The 20,334-nt window shown below is 47.9% G+C and overlaps 1 protein-coding gene across 1 annotated transcript in view; it reads right to left on the reverse strand.

Annotated features, from left to right (window-relative positions):
* Window positions 1–3,353: 3,353 nt before the first annotated feature.
* Avl9 (AVL9 cell migration associated) overlaps window positions 3,354–20,334 on the reverse strand; it is a 40,035-nt gene continuing 23,054 nt past the window's right edge. The window contains exons 11-16 of the mRNA XM_070014213.1: window positions 15,130–15,268; window positions 13,099–13,314; window positions 10,514–10,631; window positions 9,145–9,198; window positions 8,640–8,728; window positions 3,354–7,600 (exon numbers count right to left, since the gene is read on the reverse strand). Coding sequence (XP_069870314.1) covers window positions 7,476–7,600; window positions 8,640–8,728; window positions 9,145–9,198; window positions 10,514–10,631; window positions 13,099–13,314; window positions 15,130–15,268 — 741 coding nt within the window. The 3' untranslated portion in view covers window positions 3,354–7,475. The remainder of the gene's footprint in view (window positions 7,601–8,639; window positions 8,729–9,144; window positions 9,199–10,513; window positions 10,632–13,098; window positions 13,315–15,129; window positions 15,269–20,334) is intronic.

The following is a 20,334-nucleotide window of genomic DNA, read 5'->3' on the forward strand; positions in this document are numbered from 1 at the left end:
AAATGAATAATTCCTGGGTTTTAAGTTGTGGCCTCTCTGCTTGGGATTTGTGTTTCTGAGCAATATGCCTATGCTGTGTGCTGCCCTTGGCCATTCCTGTTCTTTGGTACCATTTTCTGTTAAAATTGTTACTTTCTTACTGAGCCTAATTTACAAGTTACAAAACTATCATAGATAACGTGTGGAGGAAAACAGCATATGGGGGTTTGACATCCACAGTTTCAATAATATTCAAGACTGGGGCTCATGGGACTCACCTCCTGCCGAATAAGAGGATGAGGTGCTCATACTCCATATGAGAAACAGTCTTCACAGGGATAGAACATCACCAAATCTGTACCTGCACCCACCACTACTGCCTCCTCTGCTGTTTATTAGTGAATGGTCATTGGGACTGTTGGCATGACTTCTGGTGGAGCACCAGCCATGAGCAGGAAAAGCCTAGTGAGAGTGTTAAGACCTTGTGTTCAATGAAAAGGACATTCTCCATTCCCCTCTAGATGGAGGGGATAGTTCCTTGTTCATAGTTTTTCTACAATGCAGCCTATATGCAAGTGTGTTGATAAGAGGGCTTGAATTTGGAGCCTGTTCCTTAGCTTTTTCACTCAAAGCTGGCACTCTACCACTTAAGCCACACCTTCTGTCATTTTTTGTGATTGAAGATAAAAATATCATGGACTTTGCTGCCTGGGCTATCTTTACTGGAGTGAAGATAGATGACTGTCTGCCGTTTAAACCTGTTAATCATCTTAAAGTGCACATCAGTAGTACTAGTAAGTTCACACTATATTGTGACCATTGGGACTGTCCAGAACTCTTTTATCTTCTCGTCCCTTTCCTACTTCATCACTGGGAGTTGATAATAGAAGCTTCTGGGTGATGGGCGAGCCTCGGAAAATCTGAGCATTCTAGTTCATAGTGAAGGCCTAGGAGCTGTTTGTCTTTGTCTTTTTGGAGGACTGAGGACCATTTTCCTGAGTCTGCCACTTCATTCTTTCCAGAAAGCTTATGTAATTATGCAGATGGACAGAACTTTCTGGAACTGCTAGATTTCCAGATGAGAGCTTTTTTGTCTGGATTTGGTCATCTGAGTTCCCTTGGGTATGCAGTTTTTCTTAAGCCTACCTCCTGTGATTCTCAGTCTCCTTTCCCAGTTCAAGAGCTTGGTAAAGCAAGAAGAGCTTGAATGCACAGTGTTCTTTCTCCTCCAGAGTTGGTTTTTCTGTGTGATAGGGCATGTTGGTCACACATAACCACAAGTCCTCATGTGGGAAAGGAATGCTTTGTGTGGGTCTTGGTGTTCTTTGAATGCCTGATGGGTGCCAGGATGCTTATCCTCAAGCTCTTTTTTTTTTGTCAGTCGTGGGGCCTGAACTCGGCCTGGACGCTGTTCCTCAGCTCTTTAGCTCAAGGCTAGTGCTCTACCACTTGAGCCACAGCACCACTTCTAAATGGTTTATTGGAGATAAGAGTCCATGGACTTCCCTGCCCTGCTGGCTTTGAAATGTGATCCTCAGATCCTCAGCCTCTTGAGTAGTTAGGATTATAGGCATGAGCCACTGGCGCCTGGCCTCAAGTTCCTTAAGTGCCAAGCAGGTCCTCCAGAATCATTGCCACAGCCATGGGAATGTAGTAAGGGCCTGACAGTGAAGATGTGCCTGCCTGGCTGAAACTGTTATGGGCCAGGGCTTCTGCATTTCACTGATAGGTAGCAGCTTCTCTGCCTTTTGCCATGCTTAGATCCTATATACCCCTTCTTCAACAGGGACAGTTCAAAAGCAGATGGATCGCCATAGTAAGTCACCCTAATGCAATTCATACCTCCATGTTCTTGGCAACCAGGTGAGAAGCTGAGGAAACACCTAGGAAGAAGAAATGGGCCTGTGGGCCTCCTCCCTGCATGACACTATTTCTGTGGCTGTCTCCTCTCTTACCATACAACTAGTCACAGGATTGCCTGAACATCTATATCAGGTAAGCTTCATGCACACAAGCACTGCCCTTCAGAACCCATTGGAGTCTCCACTGGCAACAGCCAACAGCTTCTTTCATGTAGTGAGCTATTCTCTTCACCTCTTCCTTTTTTCTTGGTGGTTCAGGGGATTGAACTTAGGGCCTTGCACCCTGGGGAGGGACTGCACCACTTGAGCCACACCACCATCCACTTTGGGTGCTGATTATTTTCATGACAGGGTCTCACTTTATGCCCTGGCCAATGTGGGTTACAATCCTCCACTTCCTTCCCCATGTGTTCCTCGGAAGGACAGGTGGGCACCATTGTACTCAGACACTATTACTTTTTGAAAGTTTGTATAGTTTCAGTTCTGGAAGTTCAGGGTTCTGGTGCTGGCATCAGCTCTGCCATGGTGAAGTTCGTTCTCTGTGGCAGAGGCATTGCAATGACCAGTGCACATGTGAGGTCACATGGCAAAGGCAGAAGGTACAAACAATTCTGTCTTGAACACTTATCAGGGCCTCATGAGAAGAGTATTGACCTCAGGTCACAGCCTAGTAACCGGATTCTGTTCAACATTCTCAGTTAGATTACTTTGCTTAGGCTGCCTCAAACTCCCCCACTGTCCCCACCTCCCTAGCAGCTGGGAATATAGGTAAGCACTGCACCTGGCAGTTCTAAACTTCATAAGGCAATGCCAAGAAGTCTATTGTGCACCACCATCCACCTCAGCTATGCCCACTGTTTCATCAAGTGGCTCTTGTTTTCCCATGGCCACTTTGTTCCCGGAGTGCAGCCCCATCCAGGGACACATGGCATTTACAGTATCTGAGTCCTGTCAACATGGGATAACATCAGGGACCTCCTGAGGCAAGTGTGGTGGAGTCAAGAACAGAAAACACAAAACAGCCCTGTTGTGCTTGAAAAGTACCTGAGGTAGGATCTGGTGATGGGGCTTCCCCACTCCCAGCCCTGTGTGGATCAGGTCAAGTCAGAAAGAACGGACTCCATTCCAGGCTCCTGGATGGTAAAGGAGTCAGAAGTTCCCTGGTGCATCAGAAGAACAGCAAGTGGCTCCGCCCTGGGTGTGACATGGACTGCCTGAACCATGGCATAGCTCAGCTCCTCTGTGAAGCTGTCGAGCAGGTGCAAGACAGCACCTGAAGGGACACAGATGACAACACTGAAGTCCTCAGGGCCCAGGTGGAGTCCAAGCTGTCTGAGGGTAACACCAGTGATGGGAGAGGACATGGCTTGACTGGCCTCTTCGGTGCCTTGTGTGGCCCATGAGCTGAGGTCTGTGGGGAGCCAAGGGCAGTTACCACACAGTGCACCCCAAGGCTGGCATCTTGTTGCCAAGCTGGGCTACAGACCACACGGACAACAACATGCCAGAGAATTCCAGGGCAGATGGTCATTTTATTACTGCTTTTTCTTAAAGTGACAATAAGAATTTTACAATTCAATGTGACCAAACATGATTCATCATTTTTGAAAACAATGGACAACTGAAAGAAGTGATACAAATGATAAAAGCACTAAAGCCAAGAGAGACTTCCTTCTGATCAGGAGATGCCACAGCCAAATCTTAGAAGCTTCTGACAGTGGCTTGTGGACACCGTCTTCCCAATACCTGAGGGACACTTGTCACCAAGTACTTTCACCAGCTTACTCATCAGATACTTTTTTTTTTTTTTTTTTTTTTTTGGGTCCGGTCGTGGGGCCTGAACTCTGGGCCTGGGCGCTGTCCCTCAGCTCTTCAGCTCAAGGCTAGCACTCTACCACTTGAGCCACAGCGCCACTTCCGGCTTTTATCTTTTTGCTTATGTGGTGCTGAAGAATTGAACCCAGGGCCTCAGGCATGCAAGGCAAGCACTCTACCACTGAGCCACCTTCCCAGCCCACTCATCAGATACTTTCTAAGTCTTTTTGCTCTGAAATCATATTAAGAAATGAGGCAGTATTTTCACAGAAGCCTTCTGAAAATGCCAATGGCCTTTCTGGGCTCAGTACCTGACTGAAATGTTCAAATGTTTATATATTACACACACAATAAACTGAGCAGCAAGTTGTGGGTGTGAGACTCAGAGCAAGGGTTAGATGTGAAGCCCTGATTGTGATCTAAATAGTTTCTGTATCTTTATGTAGAAAGGTAAACTTCTCAACAGCACAAATACAAAACGCATTTAATTTTACAAAATACACGCAGCCCCTCAGACATAACACACCTGGCAAATGTGATGACTTGGGGCGGGAAAGTGGTCATGCGCACCAGCCCTTATGTGAAGGGACATAGGCACATGTTCTCAGTCCTTCACTGTGGAATGTGAGGAATTGTGGAGAATTAAAAGTTATGGAGTCGGAAGTTGTGGAATGAGAATGGTCTGCAGCAGGTATGCTATGCGGGCTGGCATCATTCGTGTAACCCTGTCATGGTGAAAGGCTCTCAAGACAGGGTGGGAAGGCATGAAGGCTGGGTGGTCTCACCAAAGAATCGGGGCATGTCCTCCAGGGTTGGCATCACTTCAGGAGAACTGGCACTGCCCTCAGGTGACCAGAGCTGCCCTGCCTGGCAACTCCACAGGGGTGGGTGAGATGGACCAAGCCTGGCCTCCAGTCTCTAAGGACTGCCAGGCTTGCCACCAGCACTGGACCAAGGGAACTGCCATTTGTGCAAAACTTCTCCACAAAACACAAAACCTAACACACGGGGTCTGCCAGGAGGTGACGCCCTGCTCCACTCTGAAATGTGGACCTGGCAGATTAAAATTGAAACTTCTTTCCAGAAGAATTCTTATAACCTTAAGCAGATTAAATGCTACTGTCAAAATCCCTTCACTTGAAGCACCTGCGCCGTCAGCCACCTGCCCTGTATCTGCAGTCCATGTTCTCAGTGGCTTCACAAAGGAAGTTTTTCTCATAGAGCACTGAACACACAGAGCACTGAGTCACAACCTGGACAGCATGGAGTCATCTTTGCTGCCAACAAAAACTGCTACTGTTTCTTAAAGGGAAAGCATACATGGTTGGAATCACTCATGGACTCTAGGATAGACCACACTAGTCCCGTGAGCTCTATCTGGGTGACAAGGACTCAGCCAGCTGTAAGTCCTCCTTACCCATGCCCCTGTCACTACGCCAGGATACTGGCTCCTAAGTCAGACAGCAGTGGGACTGCTGCCAGGCTGCAGATGGACTGTGCCCAAGAGGCAGAAGGTAGCTGGCTGGCCCCAGCTCCCCTGGCATGAGTGTTAGGCACTCAGCTGTCAGGCACAAGGCCTTGGTAATTCCTGCCACACCTTTACTACAGCTGCATCACAACCTGGCTTAGCAGGGCTCAGCCACCTAGCATGCAAGCTTGCCACCAGGGCTAGCGACCCTGAAACACCTGTGCCCCTTCCTAACACTGACATCCCAGAACTGGCACAGACTAATGACCATTTCTATGGCAGAGGTGCACCTGTAATCTCAGTTACTTGGGTAGCAGAGGCAATAGGACTGAGGGCTTAAGGCCAGCTGGGTTACATGGCCCTGTCTCAAAAATGATCTAAAGACAAAAAGAATTCACCTCATGTGGTATGATGGTGCCTGTGCAGCTGTGACCTCACAGATGTCGTTCACATGGCCCAGGGGCAGCCAGAACAGGCCACAGCAGGCTGTGGGATGGGAACTCTCTCCAACTGCTCAAAAGAGCCCAACCCATGCCTCAGATTCCACTGAAAAAGTTACATTTATTTTGCTTTAGTATTCTGTTCTGCCTGTGTGTGTGGTCCTGTAATCCTAGCTACTCAGGAGACTGAGATCTGAGGATCCCATTTTGAAGCCAGCCCAGGCAGGGAAGTCCATGAGACTGATTTCCAATAAACTACTCAGAAAAAAGCCAGAAGTGTTGCTATGGCTCAAGAGGTAGAGCACAAAGAGGCTCAGGGACAGCATGCCCAGGCCCCGAGTTCAAGCTCCAGGGCCAGCAAAAAAATAAAAAAAATCCCAAGGGCTGGGATTATAGATATGTACTACCATGCCTGACTTTAGAACGAATTCTTTATAATCTCAGTACAATATTGATTAACTACCTTTTAAGGGTGGTTTGCTGTTACTTTCTTCCTTCAAATAATGTTTCCTGAGGCTAATTTTCCTGGATGAAGTAAATTAATGGAGTTCTCAGGTTAAATCTTTGCAGTTTGATATCTCAAGTTATGCTCAAACAGAAGTATATGCTCTGAGATTTAGTGACCTGTGCAGAAGCACCAGTTTGGAAAGTTTAGGGATATTTAGAGCATACACTGTGCTTTTCCACATGCCTCATTTACATATTTATAAACCAACATTTCACCAGGAGAAATCAACTCATCTGTCAATGCCCTTGTTTCTGGTACTCCTGAAAAACAATGTAGCAGGACATGGCTCACTGACCCCCTCCACGTGTCTTCTGTCACCGAGAAGGCGACTGCTCCCAACAAGCACTCCCTGAGCCACCACACATCCACCAACTGCAGCCTCCAGTGGGTATTGAGTGTGGCAAACACTAGCTGCTGGGCAAAACCAGCAGAGGCCAACATAGCAGGATGCCCTTTTACCAGCAGGTGACTAGGGTGGCCTGCCATTGGCCTCTCTTGCCTCCTGTGCACTACACATGTGAGCTGGGTGAGATTTCTTCTAGTCATAAATTCGGAAGGGGCAGGAAGTGCCTTGTGGAGGACTCTGAGTGAGGAAGGAGGCCACATTCTGGGCACAGCTTTCTGAACAATGAGGCCCAGACGTCTGAAGCTCTGTCCACACCAGCAAAGAAGTGCTCCCTTGGGAGGTGGAGGCAAAGCTCTGGTTTAAACAGTGATGAAGAACATGTTTTGGACAGAGTGGGCCAAGCTCACTGGTGGGCTCTGAAGTTCAACCCTACAGACTGAGCCTGGCCCATGGACCTGGCCTCCCATGATCCCCCAGCCTCCTCTGCACTATGCCTCCCTCCTGTCACCTCAGCAATCCAGTCCGCAAAGAATAAAGACTGAAACAGGGCGTCCCAGCCTGTGGCCCCCTCTGGCCTTCATGGTCCCAGGGGAGGTGGCCTGGTAAACACTCAGGAGAACAAGGTGGGCTGCCTGACTCTAAGCTCAGCACGTACTAAGGCCAACTTCAGAGAAACTAAAACAGGAATATAACTTAATTTTAGTACATATAAATTACAACCACCATCTAGATATTCCAGCAGTAAAATAGAACAAAATATACATAGGTAAAAACTTCTCTGGAGTAAACAAATGTACAATCTCAGAATGTAGAACTCACTGGAAGGTTTGCTGTATTTTAATCAGGCTCAGGAGATAAAAGTTGTCAATTGGAGCCCAGCCTGGCCTGGATGCCGTGCTGCTCGTCATAGTGGAGTCCTTCTTCTCAGCAGATGGACTTCCCCATAGGCACAGCTGCCACCCAGCAGAGTTCTGCTGTGGGCCTGTGGCAGAGGAAGGGTCTGGAGCCATAGGTGACAGGCACCCCCACACCTGAGGCCACACAGCTGGGTCCCAGCTCAGGGCTTCCCACTGTCCTGGCTGCATGGCTCGGGGAGACTCTGGGGGGACGAGGTGCTGAAGGCTGACAACCAGGAAGACACAGCTGTCTTCGCGCTGGAAAATGCACCTCCCACGGACTGGCCTGGGGGAGGAAGAGAGATGCCACGGTGAACTCTGGTGGTGCTGGAGAGGGAAACCAGGCCTGGCTCTACAAGCCACACCCCAGACCATGCCTTTAATCTTGAGATCAGTAGGAACCACAGCTCGCCACTGAACTTACATGGATGCTCCTAAACTTCTAGCTTTACAGTAATCCCCTTCTTTGGGAATGTCTTCTAGAAAGCTGGAATTCTATTGTGGCTCAACAGTTCATGGAATTCACACAGCTGCAGCACGGCATGCAGATCTGTGTCCCTCCATCTCAGATCCTACTGAACATCCACTTACGTGTGTAAAAGTGTTTACACACACATAACTAGTCCCCTTATTGATTTAGTTATTACTGAGACTCAAACTCAGAGCTTCATGTGTGGTAGGGAGATGCTCTACCTCTTGAGCCACAATGTCTCTTTTGCTTTATTTTTCAGATAGCATTTTACACTTTTGCACAGGCTAGCCTTGGATCATTAGCCTTTTGCCTATGTCTCCCACAGAACTGGGAGCACAGATATGTGTCACCATGCTTAGCTTGTTGGTTGAGATGAGGACTTTGCTAACTCTGTTTGCCTGAACTGACCTCAAGCCACAATCCTCCAACCTTTGCCTCTTGATTATAAGCAAGAGCCACCACTCCTGTTATTCTTCCTTCATCTTTCTGTTCTCCGAACACTGGTAGTGTTCACCTTCTCTTTTCCTATGCAGCCCAGGCTGGCCTGGAATCTGTGTGCCTCCCATTTCCTTCTCCCACTGGAATTATAGGCATGAGCTTCATGACTGGCCATTCATTTTCTTACTTTAGAGACAGCACCTCCTAATGCCCACTCTACTGCAATTCTTGGCTACACACAGGGGCCTTGGGCAGTGGTGGGAAATGGGAAAAGGAACTCAGTGAAATCTTCAGAATGTTCATTTGAAATGAGATCGATATACCTTGTGTTACTATTGTGTGTTACACAGACCTCACCACTTTCTACTTGCTGAAGCTGGACCACAGGTGTGGAGGCCTCAGCCTGGCACCTTACCAACAGCCTTTCCCGTCTGCACAACGTTCCGGCTGGTTGTGACAACGACATTCCCAATTCTCTTGCCACGCTCACTGTTCTGAACAGAGCTGAGGAGAGGAAAGGAGTGTGAGTATAACTGACAAGTCTTGCACGCACCTGCACGTGCGCACCTCTCCCCCCCCACATACTGTGACTGTCCCAAACTAGTATTGAGAAACTGTTATTCAGTATCTGTGAGTAAATTTATTGATTGAAGCATGCAGATCATCAGAACATAGCAAAGAACAGAGCTAGTCAAAAGTGAAGAAAGGCTGGTCAAGTGTCCATGACAGATGGACAGACAGGCAGATAGACTGGCCGGCTAACAGTACCTCACTGAACACCACAGCCCTCCCCACAGCAGCTTCAACTCTGTAGCATGTACTGCTGAGCTACTAGAAGCGTCAAGTTCTCAGGTGGAAAAGGTTCCTGTGAGCAGCAGGTGTAGAACTTCTGCACATGGCCATATCCTCCAGGTACTCACTGAGAGAATCTTAACTTCATGTCCGCCACGGAGTACTGCCCCTGGAATGGGTGGCTGTAAAACAAAGTGTGAGCTTAGGCTCAGGGGCTTCACCATATAGCCATGGGTTCACTGCCAGTAGCTCCTGGTTGAGCAGGTGGGGAGAAGTGCTCAAGGTGGGGTTAGAGCTGGCTAGGTGACAGCTCTCTGCCTAGAGCTGTGATCTACCAGATAGCTCCTGTCACCTTGGAGCTGAGACCCACTGGAAAACTCATGGGAGCTCGTTTCCTCCTTGTAAAACTGCATGGGTACACAAGTTGATGCTGTGATAAAGCTGCCCTCTGTTCCCACTTCACTGAGTCTGGGGTGGGACAGTCAGGGAATCACCAATTTAGGACATGGTCCCAGACACCTTATAAATGGGTAAAGTTTAGTGGATTAGCGTAAGCCTTGAAGTTAGAAAGGAAACTCAAAATGTACCTCTTTGCTGAGAGCTAGTGGCTCACACCTGTAATCCTAGCTACTCAGGAAGCTGAGATCTGAGGACTGGCCTGGGCAGGAAAGTCTGTGAAATGCTTACCTCCAACTAACCACCAGAAAACTAGAAATGGGACTGTTGCTCAAAGTTAAAATAGAGTGCTAGCCCTGATGGAAAGAGCTCAGGAACAGCACCCAGACCCTGATTTCAAACCCATTCCAGCTGTGCCTCTGGAAGACTTGCCCTGAAGTCTGTAGAGCTGATAGAAGTGAAAAAGCACCAGAGCAGTGCTGCATGGCTAACAGGAGGCCCCTGCTTTCTGGGCACTGCTCCCCTACCCCCATGTTTCCCGTGAAACAGTCCCCAATGGCCCCTCCAGTGTCTTGGATCATAGGCCTATGCTCGAGGAGGGAGACAACTCGGATCCTTTCTTTTGTGTTGCTAGAATGGCATGTACCATTTGGTACTGTTTTATTTACGTCCACTTGTCAACATAGGTGTCTGCTTTGCCAGGTGTGGTGAGTGCATGTTTAGGAAAAGTGTGTGAGCATGTGCACAGGGCAACCATCCTAGCGTTAGTCAGCCCTAAACATGAACATGGAAGTCAGTACTGAGCTGAGTCACATTTAAATAACAATAGTGTATGCTTATGACATGAATATTTTTATCTTTTAAGTTAGAAAAGAAGTTTCTAGCGTGTATGCATTCAACAGTTCACCTCCATGGTATTCACGTACACATGGATACACCAAACAGAAGTTGGATGCTTTTTGTGTAAAGACTGCATACAAAAGGAGATCTCAGGCTGTGCAGCCTTTTTACAACCCACAGAGGGCTGTTCTTAATAGTTGCAGGATGGGTAGGACTTGTGTGGGGCACTCTGGGTACACCCTCCCCCTCCCTGGTGCCTACTTGGGATTGATCTCGGCGAGTGCGGGGTGTCTGTTGCTGTTCCACACCCGGTAGTTGTGTGTGTTCCTCCACGCAGTGACAAAGGTTGCCCCGTAATCCGACAGCATCTTTTCATTATCTGCAGAGGAAATATTGGCCAGAGTTGAACTGTGCAGCATGGGGCTCAGGCTGACAAGCAGAGGCAGGCAGAGCTCCTGTCCTGGGTTTGAGCACCTGCCACCTGTCAGGACACCTGGGTCTGGCTCCAGAAATCCTAAGCAGATACATGGACTTTGGAAAGTCGGTCACTCAGAACTTCACCTCCTAAACTGAAGAGAACAGGGTTGAGCCAGACATTTTCCAAAGTTCCTTGAACTTCAAAATGTTTCTGAGATCACCTTCCATGATGGAAGACTATATAACTTATTAATAAAAACTAGGGCTGGGAAGGTGGCTCAGTGGTAGAGCGCTTGCCTTGCATGCATGAGGCCCTGGGTTCGATTCCTCAGCACCACATAAGCAAAAAGATAAAAGCCGGAAGTGGCCTTGTGGCTCAAGTGGTAGAGCGCTAGCCTTGAGCTGAAGAGCTGAGGGACAGCGCCAGGCCCAGAGTTCAGGCCCCACGACCGGACCCAAAAAATAAATAAAAAATAAAAAATAAACAATGCATATGGAAAAGAGGAGTACTTTTCATAATGTCATTTTTCTATCAAGATATAATAAACTGGTTCTTTCACCCAATTTCTTTTCCTTTGGACATTGTCGCACCCTCTGGGACATTATTCTAGACTTTTCTAGCATTTCATAGTTCAAACTACTTAAAATCACGAGGACTTCCAAGACAACAACTTTGAGCTGTGGCAATGGTTGGGAGCCACAGAGCAGTTCTGGCAGATGGGTCCATGAGACCATGTCCCACGTCAAATGTATGTAGTTTACTTTTGTGTCTGTTTTTGAGACAGGATCTAGCTGTGTGCTTGCTTGGGTGGGCCTGGAACTCCCCATCCTTACCATGGTCCTAAGGGGATTATAGACTATACCACCAGGCTTGCTGTGTTGCTTGCTTTGAAGGTAAATCTAAGTACTTTCTATTACTGGGAAAGGAACAGTAGGAGACAGTTCCATTGACAGTGCCTCAACTCCTCTCCCCACCTTATTAAAGGTAGACTGGAGCTGGACCCTAGCTCAGGCTCTCACCAGATTGGGGAGTGGGTCACAAGTTATTTAAACTCCCTATGTCTCATTCTGTTTTCTGCACAATGGGGATGCCAGCCAGAGGTGGCACATGCCTGCAATCCCAGCTACTATAGAGAGACAGCAATCAGAAAGACAGTGGCTCAAGGCTGGCCTACCCCAGCAAAAACTTAGGGAAACTCAATCTCAATGGAAAAGCCGGGCATGGTGATCACAGATGTAATCCCAGCTGTGTAGGAATCTTAAGTACGAAGACAGTGGTCAAGGCTGGCTCAGGTAAAACACTTGAACAATAATAAAAGCAAAACGGAATGGGGGCCTGGCTCAAGTGGTAGAGCAACTGCAAACTAACCTAGACCTTGAGTTCAAACCTAAATACCACTAGAAGATAAAATGAAACTTGTTAAAAAATAAAAGAAAAACAAAATAGACATGGCAAGATACTGCCTTCAGGATTGTTGCAAAGATGGCAGGAATTATTAGATTTCAGGTGTTCAGAAAAGTTTGTTTTTTGTTTTGCCAGTCTTGGGGCTTGAACTCAGGGCTTGGGCACTGTCCCTGAGCTGCTTTTGCTCAAGGCTAGCACTCTACCACCTGAGCCACTTCTGACTTGAACCCATTTTATTCATTTTATGCATGCTAGGCAAGTACTCTACTACTAAGCCACATTCCCAGCTCCCAGAAAAGGTCTTTCTCCCTGTTAAATGTTTCAAATAAAATGTTAGTTAGTTCTTACAGCCTCCTGGAAAAGTAGTTTACAAAGGAAAATGGGTTACTCATGAAGTCCAGTGACAGGAACTGGGGCCTCCCTTTTAGACTATCTTATTGACATCCAGCCAACACTGATGGAGGACTGAGGAGTCCTGGAGGAGAACAATTCTACTTGCTTGATATCTGCTAGTCTTCTGAGGTGGTGAAGCTTGGGCAAAGCTCTAGTGCTACTTTCCAGATCTTCCTATGGGGAGCCATCTTGCCCATTTCCTGGAAGGATTTCTTAGCAGGAGCAAGTGGGGAATGTGGCTTGTGACTGTTTTCTCCAGAGGTCTTCACTGTGTACATGGCCACGAAGGCTGACAGGTGACATGCCCTCTGTGGTGCCACACTGTGAAGACTCCTGAGGCAGGGCTCAGTGTTTGTTTTAGGTTTCTACTTAACAGCCAGAAAAGGCAAGACTGGTACAACATGCTCAAAGGGCTCTATTTCTGTAAAAAGAACATAAAGCCCCGACAAAACATGAGCTGGGATCAGCCCAGGGACAAGCACATGCCTAGCATGTCCAAGGCCCTGGGACCACCCCAGCCCACAGAAATGCCAAACATGGATGCAAAGCCAAGGCTTTGGGCAGGCTCAGGACGGTCTCTGTGTGCAGGGCAACCACAACGTGCACCTCTACGTATCTATGGGCACCTCACCTAGCTGCAGGGTGGCAGCCAGCAGGGCATGAAGATAGACTGCAAACTGGGCCCGGATCCATTCGTCGCCACCCTCCCAGCCTGTGCCGTCCAGGAAAACATCATCGCGGTTCTCTGTGACATGCTTCACCAGGTGGTCCGCGAACCTCAGGTCTGCCGTGGTTGGGCTCAGCAGTTTCCTGAGCTCTGGGTCGTGGATCTGCACAAGCGCCTCCTCTACCTACAGGAAGTGAGGATGAGGGGTAAGTCAGCAGGCCCAGTCCTTGCTCACAGGAATTGTAACTAAGGCCAGCAAGGGACAGGTCAAGGGACAGAACCATACTCAGGAAACCAGCTCCTACACTCGTGTCCAGTATATTAAAAAAACGCTCGTTTTGTTTGTAGAAAGTACATGCATAAGTGAACCATTTTGAACTACAAACATAATTTGTAAATACGTTGGAAAAGCAGATACACGTACAATAAAAAAAAGTGTATATAATGCCGGGCGCTGGTGGCTCATGCCTGTAATCCTAGCTACTCAGGAGGCTGAGATCTGAGGATCGAGGTTCAAAGCCAGCCCGGGCAGGAGAGACCGTGAGACTCCTATCTCCAATAAACCACCAGAAAACCGGAAGTGGCGCTGTGGCTCAAGTGGTAGAGCACTCAAGTGGTAGAGCTGAGGGACAGCGCGCAGGCCCAGAGTTCAAGCCCCACGACTGACCCCCCCGCCAAAAAAAAGTGTGTGTATATATATATATATATATATATATATATATATATATATATATATATATATATTTATTTTTATTTATTTATTTTTTGCCAATCTTGATACTTGAACTCTGAGCCTGGGCGCTGTCTCTGATCTCTTCAGCTCAAGGTGAGCACTCTACCACTTGGGCCACAGCCCCACTTCCGGTTTTCTGGTGGTTTATTGGAGATAAGAGTCTCATGGACTTTCCTGCTCGGACTGGCTTTGAACTGTTGTCCTCAGATCTCAGCCTTCTAAGTAGCTAGGATTATAGGTGAGACACTGGCACCCAGCTTACAATAAAAATCTTTAATCACCTGAAATGAACAACCTTAACTTTTCCTGTGGAATGTGTGGATTTAGGGGAACATTTTATTATGTAATATTTGATATACAATGAATACATATTAGCTGTAACTGGGTTTGCTTTCATAGGCTAGAGATGGACACTGGGCCAGTGCTCTACCCCACAGCTGCACTCTAGGCCCACAGATTTAGCAAATACCCTTAAGCCCTCCAGCCTGCTACAAGCCATAGCAGCTCTGGTTCTGTGTCCTCCTGGCTTGGAAAGGAAAGACACTGTCCTCCAAATTCAGATCATAATAAATAACCTGGAACTATCTCCCCATAAAGCATGTACCTCCTGTCAGGACCTACAAAAACCTTATCAAGGACTCTCTGTCTGTGTCTCTTTCTCTCTCTGCAGAACAGGGCTTGCAGGTCTGTGCTCTTTCTCAGCACGTTTTGCTCACAGCTGGGGCTCTGCCATTTGAGTCATGCCTCCAGTCCAATATTTTGCTAGTTAACTAGATATGGGATTTCTTTGACTTTTCTTTTCCAGGCTGGCTTGGGATGTCCCGATCTCAGCTGTTTGAGTAGCTAGGATCACAGGCCCAGTTCTTGCTTTTTAAAGCTTTTTAAAGGACTCCTTGAACTGTAAAATGGACTAGATGGTTTGAACTTCTTGTGTAATGATAAGACCAAATACCTATTCTTGGCTTCTTTCTTACTTTAGGCACATGCTACATGGACTAGGAGGAGGAACTCACACAGGAAATGTGTTTTGGTGACTTGTGGCTGACAGGAAGCTGCGCTGGCTCACACATGTACTGGCTGTTTGCTCTCCTGGCACTGACTTGACCTCTGACCTCAGCCTCTGCACGAGTACGTTTGCCCATCTTCCGGGGTCTCATGCCACATGTGAAGCTGAGGGTGCCCTTTACAGGGCTATCATTGTGCCTTATGGAAGCAGCTGAGGAAGGGGCAGGGCCCATCAGTGCCAGAACACCAGACACAACCTACTTCCACCACGGCATCGCTGAGGTGTTTCTGTTGTCGAAAAAGAATGTTAGTGGCTCCAGCAACGAATCCGCGCACGGTGACATCAGAGAGAAGGTGATGCTGCTGCAAAGCCATGTAAGGCAGGCACAGGTAACCCTGCAGGCAGAGGACATGGTAAGAAAGGAAGAGAACATTGCCCAGCCTTCCCTGCCTGCCCCCTAGAAACACCAGTGAGTGCTATTACAGACTCACACTATAATCCTAACTATTTTGGAGGAGGTGGAGATCTGGAGAACCCAAAGTTAGAGGCCAGCACAGGCAAAACAATAACAGACTCACCATCAACAAAAAAATCTGGGCTTGATGTGGTAGATATGTCATCCCAGACAAACAGAAAAGTCTAAACAGGATCATGGTCCTGGTCAACTTGGGTATAAATGTGAGAATATATGAAAAGTAACTACGATAAAAGGGCTGCAAGTGTGGCTAAAGTGATATAGCTCCTACCTAGGAAGTACAAAGGCCTTTGGTTCAAACCGATTAAAACCCAGTACGGCCAAAAATTTTTCTTACACATGATCACCAAAATACCATTAGGAGGATGGCAAAGCACCACAATATTTTATTTCCCTACTACAAAAAGTCAGGTAAAGGAGCCAGGTGCCAATGGCTCACACCTGTAATCCTAGCTACTTAGAAGCTGAGATATGAGGATCGAGGTTCGAAGCCAGGAAAAGCCAGAAGTGGTGCTGTGGCTAAAGAGGAAGATTTCTAGTCTTGTGCCAAAGAAGCTCAGGGACAGAACCCAGGCCCAGAGTTCAAGCCGCAGGACCAGCCAAAAAAACAAAAACAAAGGTAAAGATATGTCTAGACAATTTGCTACAAAGAGATAAAGCAAAAATGAATGGCAGTAGTTGTGGGTTTCATTTCAAACAACACTGCCTTGGAAGTTATTTGTGAGTCTGTAAACCTCAGAGGCACTGGAGTATGCACAAAACCCCATACCAACAATTAAAACCAAATCCAAAACATTACTGCTTGCTTCCCAAGAGATTTTTTTTTGGGGGGGTGGGAGGTCCGGTCATGGGGCTTGAACTCTGGGCCTGGGCGCTGTCCCTCAGCTCTTCAGCTCAAGGCTAGTGCTCTATACCACTTGAGCCACAGCGCCACTTCCTGCTTTTTTCTTTTTGCTTATGTGGTGCTGAGGAATCAAACCCAGGGCCTCAAGCATGCAAGGCAAGCGCTCTACCACTGAGCCACCTTCCCAGCCCTTCCCAAGAGATTTTGACACACACACACACACACACACACACACACACACACACACACACACACACACACACAATTACACAGCCATAAGCAAAATGAACTCATGTCCTTTGCAGAAAAATGTATGGAACTAGAGAGCATCATGTTGAGATGAACCACACTCAAAAAGCCGTACCTAAAAGACATACATATTAAGGGACATGTACATTCACATATATACCTGTATATATACACATACACATGCAGAACATGTTAGGATAAAGGGGAGAAGGAAAAGAAAGACGAAAGGTAAGTTGGAAATAGAGCTCAACAACATTTAGCATCAAGCACACGACTCCCAACATTCTGCTAAGCAAGCTTGATTGACAAGACATGAAATGCATTTCCACATGGCTTCATTTGCGCCTGTTAGTGCTCCTTGTCTATGGTGAAAGAACAAAATGGAATTTTTTTTCTGTTCCATGTTCAAAAATAACTTGCAAATGACACTACAACAGTTTTTCCTGGATAGAATAAACAACAAAAACAAAAAAGACCCCAAAATTGTAGCTTCCAGAAAATGTCTTATCTATCACAGCTCCCTATGTATAATGACATTACAATGTGATTTCCTGAGACACAGGATCTGTGTGATTTGCTGAGTTGTCTGGTGTAGAGAGCTGCGAGAGGCCGCGCCTGGAAGATGGCGTCAGCTTCCGCCCTCCGCCTTCCCAATGGCTAGTGCTCTCGTGGTAAACAACTCCTTATATGGCTAAGGCAAAGAATCTGGCTTGCTTCCCCGCACCTGAACCTATTGGTGGTTCCCACGTGGCGTATCAGGGTTGGCTACCCAGCAGGTACTTAAGGCTGTGGGGAATTCTCCCCGGGGTTGGGGTCAGAAGATTACTCAAAGGTCCTGAATAAACTGCAGGGAGAAGAGTCCGGTGTCGCGTCTTCCTTGCTGGTCGAGGCGGTAGCGACACGTGGTGGCCCATACGGGGAACTCAGCCATCACCCCAACGAGGACTCAGAACTCTCTGCGGTCAGGGTGGTGCACCGGTAAGTTCCCAGGTAAAAGGGGAATCCGCGACAAAAGCGGGGGTAAGTCCCCAGGTAAAAGGGGAATCTGCGACAAAAGCGGGGGTAAGTCCCCAGGTAAAAGGGGAATCCGCGACAAGAGCGGGGAGTAAGTTCCCAGGTAAAAGGGGAATCCGCGACAAGAGCGGGGGATTTTTGCTCTTCTCGGTAGATAGAGAGTGAGAACCCGGGGCTAGTCAATAGAGTAGCCAAAAGTGAAAGTAAAAGTTTGTTTACCAGCTTTAAATGTTTAAAACATGGGTGCTTCTTCTTCGCACCCAATTTTTTTGGCTCTCAATGAGCTACTGCACTCAAAAAAGTTAAAAATAAAAAAGAGTACTTTAGAGAGATTTTTGAATGAATATGACATCGTTGCCCCGTGGTTCGCTGTCTCCGGAAGCCTCACGGTGGCCTCTTGGGAGAAACTAGGGAGGGACCTAGATTTTGCCTCTGAACAAGGAACGCTTAAGAGCGGAGTGAGACCAATATGGAAACTGATAAGAGGCTGTCTCGAGGACCAGCGTTGCAGTGAGGCGGTAGAGAATGGTCAGGCCGCCCTAGAAATGCTGCAGGAAGAAAGATCGGAAAGGGCAGACAGCGAAAAGGAGGAGAGCGGGGGGGGGGGGTTATACCCCGACTTTGCCGAACTAGAGACCTCTGAGTCTACAGACTCAGAGGAACTACAATCACTCATAGAACAAATAGAAAAAACAAAGATAAGAAAGAGGAGGAAAGGGAAGGAGAGAGAGGACCCAGATAAAGACGAATGCACGCCCTCCGTGCACCGCCCCACACCTTCGGCTCCTCCGCTCTATGTGGAGGACCCCGGAAGTGGCAGCCCCGGCTGTTCTTTCAGCCCAGGCGTGTGGAAAGCGGTCAGAACCGAGTTACATCTAGCCTGTCCAATATTTCAGGATCCACAGGGACAGCGGTATCATGAACCCTTAGATTTTAAGGTTATAAAATCTTTAGCTGAGTCTGTGCGGACATACGGAATCACAGCCTCCTTTACTGTAGCCCAGGTGGAGGCCCTAAACAGACATTGCATGACACGTGGTGATTGGAGTGGGCTCGCACGAGCTTGTTTGAGCCCAGGTCAGTATTTAGATTGGAAGGCCTTTTTGATTGAATTTGCTAGTGAAGAGGCTGCAGCCAATCAGGCTGCGGGGAACCCAGCTTGGGACAGAGATATGCTGCTTGGACAGGGGAGATTCGCCAATCAGCAGATAGGCTACCCGGTTCAAGTTTATGAACAAATCAATAAAATTGGCATAAAGGCATGGAAGGCCTTACCAAATAAAGGCGAGGTGAGTGGCAATCTCACCAAAATCCTGCAGGGCTCTATGGAGCCGTTTTCGGACTTTGTTGCCCGTATGGTCGAGGCCGCTGGCAGAATTTTTGGTGACCCAGACGCAGCCATGCCATTAATTAAACAGCTTGTTTACGAGCAGTGCACTAAGGAATGCAGAGCCGCCATAACCCCATATAAGAATAGGGGACTAGAAGCATGGATGAGAGTTTGCAGAGAGCTGGGCAGACCACTAACTAATGCTGGATTAGCTGCTGCTGTGGTGCAATTAACCCAGAAGAAAGGGGCTGGGAAGGTGGCTCAGTGGTAGAGCGTTTGCCTTGCATGCCTGAGGCCCTGGGTTCGATTCCTCAGCACCACATAAGCAAAAAGAAAAAAGCCGGAAGTGGCACTATGGCTCAAGTGGTAGAGCGCTAGCCTTGAGCTGAAGAGCTGAGGGACAGCGCCCAGACCCAGAGTTCAGGCCCAGGAAAAAAACCTATTCAAAAAACGCTGCAAATTTGTCTAAACAGTTGTCTAGTTATCTTTTAGGTAATTGAACTGGGGAGTTCGACAGCCTGATGGAACAGCTCAGGGTTGCCATCGTCATGGTGAACTCAACCCAAGTGGATGCCGGATTGGCGGAGGGGTTATCTTCATGGATCTCCGCTGCTATAAATCATCTTAAGGAATGGGCGGGTTTGGGAGCCCTGACAGGCCTTCTGGTGTTAGCCTCCTTGGTATGTCTGTGGTGCATTTGCCAAATTAGAGGTTCTCAGCGTCGCAGTGCAGCCATGATTATCCAAGCCTTTACAGTCATTGTAGCAGGTCAGTCCCCCCAAGCGTGGCTTGCCACTCTAAAACAATGAACACAGATTGCAAAGCCAAAGTACTGCAGTCGAGAGGCATGAGTTTTGCCCTCGAGGAGAGCATGTTTGATTGCACACGGGTTCGATTCGCCTTTTCCCGTCCTTGTGAAAAACGAATCAATGGACAGGCGGAGTCATCCCTAGAGAAGGTACCCTCTGGGAGAAGGCTTGTATGCAGTCCTTGCATTGCACAACAGGGATCAGACCTCTGTTCTCATCTGTGTTCTTTAAACAAAAAAGGGGGAACTGTAGAGAACTGCGAGAGGCCACGCCTGGAAGATGGCGTCGGCTTCCGCCCTCCGCCTTCCCAATGGCGAGTGCTCTCGTGGTAAACAACTCCTTATATGGCTAAGGCAAAGAATCTGGCTTGCTTCCCCGCACCTGAACCTATTGGTGGTTCCCACGTGGCGTATCAGGGTTGGCTACCCAGCGGGTACTTAAGGCTGTGGGGAATTCTCCCCGGGGTTGGGGTCAGAAGATTACTCAAAGGTCCTGAATAAACTGCAGAGAGAAGAGTCCGGTGTCGCGTCTTCCTTGCTGGTCGAGGCGGTAGCGACAGTCTGGGGCTCATGGATACCCTGCCTCCATATCCTGGCAGGTGGGGCTACCAAGGTAATGTGTACTATATTTCATAAGTGCCATCAGGACTCTGGACTTCCTTGATTTAACCTATGTACTTAAAAGGAGACCTGGAGACTTGCTGCCTTCATACATACCAAGGCCCTTAGCTCCTCATGGCA

The sequence above is a fragment of the Dipodomys merriami genome, unplaced genomic scaffold (assembly GCF_024711535.1).
Source record: "Dipodomys merriami isolate MVZ:Mamm:240054 unplaced genomic scaffold, mDipMer1.0.p SCAF_94, whole genome shotgun sequence".
Classification (NCBI taxonomy): domain Eukaryota; kingdom Metazoa; phylum Chordata; class Mammalia; order Rodentia; family Heteromyidae; genus Dipodomys; species Dipodomys merriami.